The following is a 10,955-nucleotide window of genomic DNA, read 5'->3' on the forward strand; positions in this document are numbered from 1 at the left end:
AGTTGCCCGGTGTCCATGAGGACAGCGTGTACCCTGTGATTATAGGCGTGTATACACATTTTACATGACCAACACCGTGACAAAAAATCTAGCTCCTTCTCTCTCTTTTGTAATTACTTGCACTGTGTTATGGAAGCAATAGAGGAAATGCCAAAAAAGCAACATCGCATCACCACCACTGCGTTTCCCAGCTGGGATGAAGTCATTTTAGGCAGCAGTTTGAATTGTTACACCAAACCAACCAATGAAGGTCTAATACTCTATTTATACATCTGGTCTGAATCTAAAGCATTTCCATATCAGATATAAAAGGTAGCACACACTTCAGGGAAATTCCTAGCACTTCAATACATAATCCTGAAGATTTAGTTCATAGAAGTGTAAATCAATAGTTATTTTAGATTAGGGTTCTTTAAAAAAAAAAAGAAAGAAAAAATGTCAAATGTTTTTAGACTCTTGACCATTTTCTCAGGTAAATCTCCCATGTAGCTGCTCTTTATATACACATGTATATGTATACAAATATTAATACATAACAGTGCCTGGAGCTTCATACTTCCACATAAATCAGTGTTAAACAGACTAACATTAATACGCCACATAATATCATGGCTGGTGTGCTAGAAAACTATCAAGGGGAAGGTGTACAAGACTGGTGAGACCGGCCATGCTGTATGGTTTAGAGGCAGTGTCACTGAGGAAGAGACAGGAGGCAGAGCTGAAGATGTTGAGGTTCTCCTTGGAAGAGACACGGTTGGACAGGATTAGGAACGAGTACATCAGAGGGACGGCTCATGTTGGATGTTTGGGGGGACAAAGTTAGGGAGGTCAGATTAAGATGGTTTGGACATGTCCAGAGGAGGGAGAGTGAGTATATTGGTAGGAGAATGTTGGACATGGAGCTGCCAGGCAGGAGGCAAAGAGGAAGGCCAAAGAGGAGGTATGTGGATGGAATAAATGAGGATATGAAGCTAGTGTGTGCAAGTGTTGAGGATGCAGAAGATAGGGATAGGTGGAGAGAGATGATTCACTGTGGAGACCCCTGAAGGGAAAAGCCCAAAGAAGATAATGTCACTGCTGGGTTAAAAAAAAAAAAAAACATCTGGCAAAAAAACTTCAGTCCATCCAGCCAGAGGACAGATGTGCTGGTCCTGAGACTGGTCCATGAAGTTGATTATTTTTCTTTAACATTAGTGTTTCTTTTTCCTCTTCTACCAAAGCAATTCGCCAGAAATTTTTTTTATTATTATAATTTTTTTAAAATTTATTAAAGACCACCACACTGTTTTTTAACACTGTATAATAGCATTTCATCTAGTGGAACTAGATGAAACATATGTTATTGCGAACACTCTAGCATCTATAAATCCCCAATCAGCCTCTTTTTTTAATCTCTCGTGTCATGAGATATTAATGTGCAAAGTGGCAGAAATCTGTCTGATTGTTATGAAGCACCATCACTGGAGTCTCCTTGCATAAACGTCTTCTTACAGATGTCTTCACCATGTGATACAAATTTGCTTAATCTGTTTATTATTAGCATTAGATCATGCGCCATATCTACCATATAAGTAGAAGAGCAAAAGTAGTTTTTCTCACACCTTACATTTTCTCTCCCAAAAAAAAACAAAAACAAAATTAATCACAAGCACGAGAACTCACTTGATCACTGCGTACAACACCTTCTGACCAATCAGAATCGAGAACTCGCCTCCGTGTGGCGCGGAGATCCGGGAGCCAATTAATGATCGTCAGTGCGCATGCGTGCTCAGGTGTGCAGCGCGAGAATTCAATTAGCCGTGTCCCCAAACGGCACAGCCTTCCCGGTGTGTCAGCGGATTCTCTTCTCAAGCCGGTGTTGGAAATGGAGCCTGCCTCAGAAACCACTAACGCAGGCGTGCACGTGCGGGATGACCTGGCCGAGAAATGTCAAAAACTGTTCCTAGAGTTTTTGGAGGAGTAAGTCAAGGCTTTCATGCTAAATGTGGATAAATGAAGTTAAATGATGGAGTAGAATATTTTCCTTAAACTAAAACACAAATTCTAGCAGTCAGACAGGGATTTATTAAATGGTTGCAGATGCGACGCTGCGCCTGTAGAGGGCACTCGTGATACTTTTTAAAAAATCGAAAAGGGTAATTATAATACAACTTTCCTAAATGTATTTTGCTTTCCTTTTTGGTGGTGGGGTCAGTTTTTCGTCCTTAAATAGGTCATATGGTCTATAAAATGTCTAATTTACCAGTCTGAACCAATATTCAGAGCAACTTCACAAATTCCCATCCCATCCATCTTACAACAGCTTCTAACTAGGGAGAGTGAAGGCTAAGACCCCAATACCCACAAAGCCAAACAACATCTTTTTGAACTGCTGCTACACACCAAGGAAAATGCTATCATCCTTATTTTGTATCTTTTAGCTCATGGACACCTACACTATTGCCAAAAGTTTTGGGACACCCCTCCAAATCATTGTACTCAAGTGTTGTTTTTCAGGGGTTGGGTTCGGCCCCTTAGTTCCAGTGAAAGGAACTCTTAATGCTTCAGCTTTATACCAAGACATTTTGGACAATTTCATGCTCCTAACTTTGTGGGAACAGTTTGGGGATGACCCCTTCCTGTTCCAACATGACTGCACACCAGTGACCAAAGCAAGGTCCATAAAGACATGGATGAGTGAGTTTGGTGTGGAGGAACTTGACTGGCCTGCACAGAGTCCTGACCTCAACCCCATAGAACACCTTTGGGATGAATTAGAGCGGAGACAGCGAGCCAGGCCTTCTTGTCCAACATCAGTGCCTGACCTCACAAATGCGCTTCTAGAGGAATGGTCAAAAATTCCCATAAACACACTCCTAAACCTTGTGGAAAGCCTTCACAGAAGAGTTGAAGCTGTTATAGCTGCAAAGGGCGGGATAACTCCATATTACATTCATGTGCATGTAAAGGGAGACGTCCCAGTTTTGGCCTGGCTGACAGTCTCCGCTCTAATTCATCCCAAAGGTGTTCTATGGGGTTGAGGTCAAGACTGTGTATAGGTCAGTCAAGTTCCTTCACACCAAACTCACTCATCCATGTCTTTATGGACCTTGCTTTGTGCACTGGTGTGCAGTCATGTTGGAACAGGAAGGGGTCATCCCCAAACTGTTCCCACAAAGTTGGGAGAATGAAATTGTCCAAAATGTCTTGGTATGAAGCTGAAGCATTAAGAGTTCCTTTCACTGCAACTAAGGGGCCGAGCCCAACCCCTGAAAAACAACACCTGAATTCAATGACTTTGAGGGGTGTCCCAAAACTTTTGGCAATATAGTGTTCATTTGCTCAGTGTCAAAAGAGAGAGTATTCCCTTCACCATCCTGACCCTGACCTCCATGGATTGCTGTGTCACTGTCAGGATCTTGCAATCCTTGTACGATAGGGTGAACACTTTTCTGTTGCACCATCCAACCAGAGCCAAAACCATTGAGTATGAAAGAAAGGGGATTAATAAAGTAGGATTATTTTTCTCCAGCCTGACCCAAACTTTCCTAATGTCAAATTCTGAAGTTCAGAAAAAATGTGACTGTAATTGGAAAGAATTCAGCCTATCCACTTTCAAGCATATCTTAATGTTTTGCACATGTGTTAAACAGCACCCTGATCATTGATTTGTACAGGAACATTAGACACGTCATGCAATTCTAATCTGATCATTTTACCCAAAAATGAGCCTCAGGTCTGGACCTTTTTTTTGATGCGATTCAGGTTCCAGGATAAAACTGGTGACCCGCTGTATTTAGCAGAAGCTCAGGAGCTGATCCGACCAGAGAGAAACACTCTGACTGTGAGCTTCACCAACATTGAACAATATAATCAACAGCTGGCGACCACGATTCAGGAGGAGTACTACAGGTGAGTCTGATTTAGTATTAACCTGATTAACATCAATTTTTTAGGTCCAGTAAATAGTCAAATAATAAAATAGAATAGTAGTAATAGAAAAATATTGTACAAATTTTAAAACATGAGTCAAATATTTGAATAGTTTAAGGGGATTGAATATATTTATATTAGTTACTAAAAAAAGTTTGAGATTAGCAAAAATGCTGATCAAGATTGTGTATTTTCTCTTTAGGGTGTATCCGTTTCTTTGTAGAGCGGTGCGCCACTTCGCTCGGGACCACGGAAACATCCCACCATCCAAAGAGTTCTACGTGGCCTTTTCTGATTTTCCTTCACGACAAAAGTAAATCCTTCACTTCCCATTTTCTAAGAATGTTCCAGGGGCTAAACGATTTGTGTCAAATCTAATGAACTGATGTATCTGTTAGCATGCATAATCCACCATGATCACAATCAAGGGCTCTGATTCTGTGCCACAAGCCGGAAGATGGGATTATTCTTTGGTTTGTGTTCCGTCTCTGCAGGATCCGTGAGCTTTCGACGGCGCGTATTGGGACCCTGCTGCGTATCAGCGGACAGGTGGTGCGTACGCACCCTGTTCATCCAGAGCTGGTGAGCGGTACTTTCCTCTGCCTCGATTGCCAGTCCGTTATCAAAGATGTGGAGCAGCAGTTCAAATATACGCAGCCGACCATCTGCAAGAACCCTGTGTGCGCCAACCGACGCAGGTTCATGCTGGACACCAATAAGTCACGCTTTGTCGACTTCCAAAAGGTCAGCGTAGAAAACGGTCATCGGGAATACTTCACCTCTGTATATTTTTCCTGCAGTAACTGGATCTGTGGTTTCAAACCAGCAGTTGGAACTGAACTTGTTTGGAACCCAGCACCATAATCCTGGTGGTGGAAACACACTGTATTTGTTTCAGGTACGTATTCAGGAGACTCAGGCGGAGTTGCCCCGTGGCTCTATCCCACGCAGTGTGGAGGTGATTCTGAGGGCGGAGGCCGTTGAGGCTGCGCAGGCCGGAGACCGCTGTGACTTCACCGGGACTCTCATTGTGGTGCCAGACGTGTCTGCCATGGCTCTCTCAGGTGAGGATCGCAGCACTCTTATTTTATGAGTATGGATAGATGGATGAAAAAAAATTCCAGTTAAAACCGAAACGGATTCGGTTACTGTGTTCCTTCTCATATACTGTGTGTGTGTCTGCAGGCACCAGGGCAGAGACCAGCAGCAGAGTGACTGGAAAGGAAGGTTTTGAAGCTGATGGGATCCAAGGCTTAAAGGCATTGGGAGTCCGAGAGCTGTCGTACAGGCTGGCCTTTTTGGCCAACCACGTTGCTCCGACAAATCCTAGGGTGAGGACTAGGGTTAGAGTTCTCCAAAACCATGGATGTTCACTTCCACTCTCTTGGTGTATGATACCATGCATGCTTTTGAGTTGTGTTGAAGGATCATTCTGTGCAGTTTGGAGGGCAGGAGCTGCGTCAGGAGGATCAGAGTGCGGAAAGCGTGAAGAATCAGATGACCGTACAGGAGTGGGAGAAAGTGTTTGAGATGAGCCAGGACAAGAACCTCTACCACAACCTGTGCACCAGCCTCTTCCCTACCATCCATGGTGTGTTGAAAAGTGGGACTGTATTTGTATCAGGCACAGATATTTAACAAAACTAGATTTTTCTAGTTATTCCTGAGATCCAGGAGTTTAAGGCTGGAAGAATGACTTTTATTTGATCGAGTTTGAAAGTTATTGTGTAGTTCATGATTAAAATTTTTGTAGGGAATGATGAAATCAAGCGAGGGATATTACTCATGCTTTTCGGCGGCGTTGCCAAGACCACCATGGAGGGAACATCTCTAAGAGGAGACATCAACGTTTGCATTATCGGTGATCCGAGTACTTCCAAAAGCCAATTTCTCAAGTAAGTACAAAACACTGCTGTAGAATTCTGCTAAAATATAACTTACCTTTTAACACACACCCCCCCCCCCCTTTTCAGGCATGTTGAAGACTTTGTTCCCAGGGCTGTGTACACGAGCGGTAAAGCCAGCAGCGCTGCTGGTCTCACTGCTGCTGTGGTAAAAGACGAGGAGTCTCATGAGTTTGTCATCGAAGCTGGAGCTCTCATGTTGGCTGATAATGTAAATACTTTTGGTTCAGGATCTTTTTTCATGTCCTAAATCGATGATTGTACAATTTACTTCCTGTACAGGGAGTGTGCTGTATTGATGAGTTTGATAAGATGGACCTGAAGGATCAAGTGGCCATCCATGAAGCCATGGAGCAGCAGACCATCTCCATCACCAAGGCTGGAGTCAAGGTACAGAATCAGAAACGATGTATGGCTTTGCTTTATTACAACAGAAATGATTTCTTTGCACTGTAACGTCATCATTTGTGCCTCTTTTTTTTTTTTAACGCAACCCTATTGGCCTAATTTATCAATAGTCCAATTTCCATAAAGTGATATTTCAGCTCTTCTTGACTGGAGATTTGTTTTAAATAGAAATCGTTGAAGTCTTCAAAAGAACATCACCCTTTTTTCGCATCTGTGTATATTTAGGCTACTTTGAATGCCCGTACTTCTATCTTGGCGGCAGCCAATCCAATTGACGGCAGGTACAATCGCTCCAAGTCTCTGAAACAGAATGTCAACATGTCTGCCCCTATCATGTCCAGATTTGACCTCTTCTTCATTCTGGTGGACGAATGCAATGAGGTAAAGCCAAAGCCTATTGTTCTAAACTGTACACGTTAATAAATGATGCATTTCTGTCATAACTTTGTTATTTTTCAGGTGACGGATTATGCCATAGCCAGGCGAATTGTAGACCTCCATGCCAGGAATGTGGAGTCGGTAGAACGTGTCTATGCTGCAGAAGACATCCAGAGATACATACTGTTTGCTCGACAGTTTCAGCCAAAGGTCTGTGCATCAGTCCATTTCACACAAATCACTGATTTTCGCATTCTCTTATTAATTCCCTGTGTTTTCTAGATCACCGCAGAGGCCCAGGAGTTTGTGGTGGAGCAGTACAAGCGGCTGCGTCAGAGAGACGGCGGAGGCACGACTAAATCGGCTTGGAGGATCACGGTGCGGCAGCTGGAGAGCATGCTGCGTCTGTCTGAGGCCATGGCTCGTCTCTACTGCTCTGATGAGGTCAGACCATCTCCAGGCAATTGCTTTATGTGTTGGAGTAGCGTATATAGTGATTCTAATCTAAATAAAATGAACCTTTATTTCTAAAGTGCTTTGAGCTTTTAGCAGCAGATATTATTAGAAGAGGATTGTAGACACCTAATCAGAAATAAGTTAACAGTGAAAAAGGGACAAAATAAGAATGAAACCAGAATAAGAGAAGTTGGGCTTGCAAAGGGAACCGGTCTTTCTCGGTATGGTGCTGGAAAACTGTGTTTTTACATGTATTATAGAAATGAAATTATACTGTAAATTGTAATTTAATGTGTGGCAGACATGGAAAAACCCTTCAGTCTGGAGGCTTTCCTGAACTGAAATGCATTTATTTACACATTTCTCAATCACAGGTAACATTCTAGTATAAATTTGGACAACCCCAACCTCCTTTTTTTTTTTCTTTCCTCTAAATTAAGCACAAGCCTTGCGTGTGAAGAGTTTCCCCATGCCAGTGGGTTTCCTCACATCCTCACACAGTCCAAAGACATGAGTTTAATAGCATCTTTAAATTGAGATAAAGATGTGTGAGGGTGAGCAATATTTATTTCCCCTGCACAATATTTCTCCCCCTGAGATACACTATAGTGGCAAAGGTTTTGGGACACCCGTCTATATCATTGAATTCAGAGGATGGGCTTGGCCCCTTAGTTCCAGTAAAAAAGGAACTCTTAATGCTTCAGCTTACCAAGACATTTTGGACAGTTTTATGCTCCCAAATTCATGTGGGACATTCATTCAACAGTTTGGGGATGACCCCTTCCTGTTCTAACATGACTGTGCACCACTGCACAAAGCAAGGTCCATAAAGACATGGATGAGCGAGTTTGGTGTGGAGGAACTTGACTGGCCTGCACCTGATGGAACACCTTTTGGGATGAATGAGAGTGGAGACTGCGAGCCAGGCCTTCTCGTCCAACATCAGTGCCTGACCTCACAAATGTGCTTCTAGAGGAATGGTCAAAAAATTTCCATAAACGCACACCTAAACTTTGTGGAAAGCCTCTTCAGAAGAGTTGAAGCTGTTATAACCGCAAAGGGCGGGACAACTCCATATTACATTCATGTGCATGTAAAGACGGACGTCCCAGTTTTTAAATGGCTTGCAGTCTCACTCTAAAGGTGTTCTATGGGGTTCAGGTCAGGACTCTGTGCAGGCCAGTCAAGTTCCTCCACACCAAACTCTCTCATCCATGTCTTTATGGACCTTGCTTTGTGCACTGGTGTGCAGTCATGTTGGAACAGGAAGGGGTCATCCCCAAACTGTTCCCACAAAGCATGAAATTGTCCAAAATGTCTTGGTATGAAGCTGAAGCATTAAGAGTTCCTTTCACTGGAACTAAGAGGCCGAACCCAAACCCTGAAAAATAACACCTGAATCCAATGATTTGGAGGGGTGTCCCAAAACTTTTGGCAACATAGTGTATGTGTAGGATATTCAGTTCAGAAAATAGTTGGATGGACCCTTTTTTCCCCCTTGTCTGTTTTGGTAGAAACCTGCCACAGCAACATCCAATGTTTTTTCCAGGCCGCTACATGTATCCGAATATACTGCTTTGTGATAAAAATGTTTAAAGATGTTTCTCTCTTCTTAAACACCCAGGTTCACCCTAAACATGTAAAAGAAGCCTTTCGACTTCTGAACAAGTCCATCATTCGTGTCGACTCCCCTGACATCAACTTTGACCAGGAAGAAGATGAAGATATGAACGGTAATCCAGTATGTTATAATCATATCATTATTTGAATAAGGATTCTATATTTGTGATGAACATACCTTTGGTCATGTCCGTGTAGATCAGAACGGGGTGTTGGCTGGGGAGATGGATGGCCAGAATGGTGCTGCTGGTGATGCAGTGGAGGCCATGGACACTGGGGAGGCAGATCAGCCAGAGAAGATGGCTACAGCCAAACCGGCTGTCCGCATGTCCTTCGCAGAGTACCGCCGAATCTCCAACCTGCTGGTGCTGCACATGCAGAAAATGGAGCAATGTGAGTCGATTTAAAATCTTTCGTATGTGAAAGCTAATCAGTATATTAGAAATCACAGTATTGTGCCTTTTATCACAGCAAGCTTTCTGCATTTCAGTGGATGAAGAGTCCTCTCTAAAGAAGAGCGAGCTTGTCAACTGGTACTTGAAGGAAATTGAGAGTGAGATCGAGTCTGAGGCTGAACTCATTGCCAGCAAGAATCTTATTGAGAAAGTATTGCATCGGTTGGTCCATTATGTGAGTGTCGACTTGACCACCGCATTACATCAGTGTTTAAATCTCATTTGGCTGAAGTAGAAACTCCTACTAGTAAGTCACTGGGTCACAATTTTCCCAAGCAGGCCAAGGGAGCAATTCCGAACTACTTAGGAAATTTCAGATGTTTCAGATTTCCTGAATTTCATGCATGATTCAACAGATCAAGTAATTTGGCTCAAGCAAATTCCTTACACCAGTCATATGCCTCGGGTGATCTTCTGACCACTGCTGTCTAATACTCCCAGGATCTAGTTTCTATTTGCACTTGGTTCTTATGAACCTCATATTCAACCAAGCAATAGTTGATTTTGTATAAATTCCTCTGTTACATAATTGGCATAGTAATTCTGCTAGGCCAGTATAGATGGTGAAGTTAGAAATGGCTATTAGTCATGTTTACATTTATTTATTTATTTTTATATTACAGGACCATATCATCATAGAGTTGACTAAAACTGGCCTAAAGAAGGTCACAGATGAAGGAGAAGAGCCGGTTATGGAGGAAGACCCTTTCCTAGTGGTTAATCCTAATTATGTTTTGGAAGACTAGAGGAGAGTGGTTTCAATTTAATCTTATATCCATCTCTTCTTGGCTATGTATTATTTATTGTTTGTGATGAATGAATAAATAAATAAAAAGAAAGAACATTTTCTCTTTTTGTTGTCCGTGTACTACTACTTTTTACACTAGGTGGGGCAATTTCCATGTGTAGCAAATACAGAGTTGCAACAGACACCAATATTTTGAAATAATATGCAGGAGGTTTGTAGGCTTTCAGACTAAATCCTGAAAATCCAAAGATATTTAAACAGGGCTTAAGGTGGGTTCTGAATTAGAGCTTAGCCCCAGGTGAAAATGAAGACGACTCGACCTAAATACTGTAAATGCTGCTAGTATTACTGCCATAATTCAACGATGTATTATTAATGCGTTTATGGTGAAGAATAACAGCAAGACATCCACTTCACAGAAGAGCTTTTATGATAAGTGTATTGTTATTGAATACACTGTCCAGTGATGGAGTAAAATTGTCCATTTAACTCTAACTGAAAATGTTATGGACAAGTTGTATGCTTTAACTGTTTTTGTTCCCCCTTGTGGCAAACATCTGTACCTTAACACTCCATTTTATACTTTATATTACATATTGTACGATGTGTGTATATATAGTATAAATAAAATGTGTGCATGTAGTTCGTTTTTCTGTGATTCATATCCTCGAACTCCACCAAGCCTCGTGTTTTGTTTCCTGATCATTCAAGGGTGTAGCCTTTCATTAATAGACTTACGGTGAATTCTATAGGCTCACAGGCGTTGCCATGTCCCAGTTTTATGACATGGGGCGTCTAAATGCAGCACCACCTAATTGTGCGAAGCAGAATATCTGATATTGAAAGTGAATGGGAACATACTGGCTTTATAGGTGCTATGCTAGTTATAGTTCATAATACTCAAGGGATTTGATCCAAATACATACACCGCTACAACGATGTTAAAACATCCCTAAGGTTGGAAACTATAGTAGGAGATTATTTTTAGAGAGGGAAAAGGCCTTCCTGTGCTCCCTGGTGTGATTGTAATTCTGTCTAATCTCCTTTAAAGTGAACTTTTTAAACTTGAAGAAT

The 10,955-nt window shown here is 42.0% G+C and overlaps 1 protein-coding gene across 1 annotated transcript; it reads left to right on the forward strand.

The window, feature by feature from the left end:
* Positions 1-110: 110 nt before the first annotated feature.
* mcm6l (MCM6 minichromosome maintenance deficient 6, like) lies at positions 111-10,058 on the forward strand. Its single transcript, XM_058418151.1, has 17 exons — positions 111-1,959; positions 3,745-3,891; positions 4,115-4,225; positions 4,407-4,656; positions 4,811-4,976; positions 5,098-5,243; positions 5,353-5,503; positions 5,666-5,807; positions 5,886-6,027; positions 6,099-6,206; positions 6,450-6,605; positions 6,684-6,812; positions 6,885-7,046; positions 8,683-8,791; positions 8,877-9,071; positions 9,169-9,308; positions 9,757-10,058. The coding sequence occupies exons 1-17, from the start codon at positions 1,745-1,747 to the stop codon at positions 9,877-9,879; spliced, it is 2,592 nt and encodes an 863-aa protein (XP_058274134.1). The 5' UTR covers positions 111-1,744; the 3' UTR covers positions 9,880-10,058.
* The last annotated feature ends 897 nt before the right edge of the window (positions 10,059-10,955 follow it).

This window comes from Hemibagrus wyckioides, linkage group LG20 (genome assembly GCF_019097595.1).
Source record: "Hemibagrus wyckioides isolate EC202008001 linkage group LG20, SWU_Hwy_1.0, whole genome shotgun sequence".
Lineage (NCBI taxonomy): Eukaryota > Metazoa > Chordata > Actinopteri > Siluriformes > Bagridae > Hemibagrus > Hemibagrus wyckioides.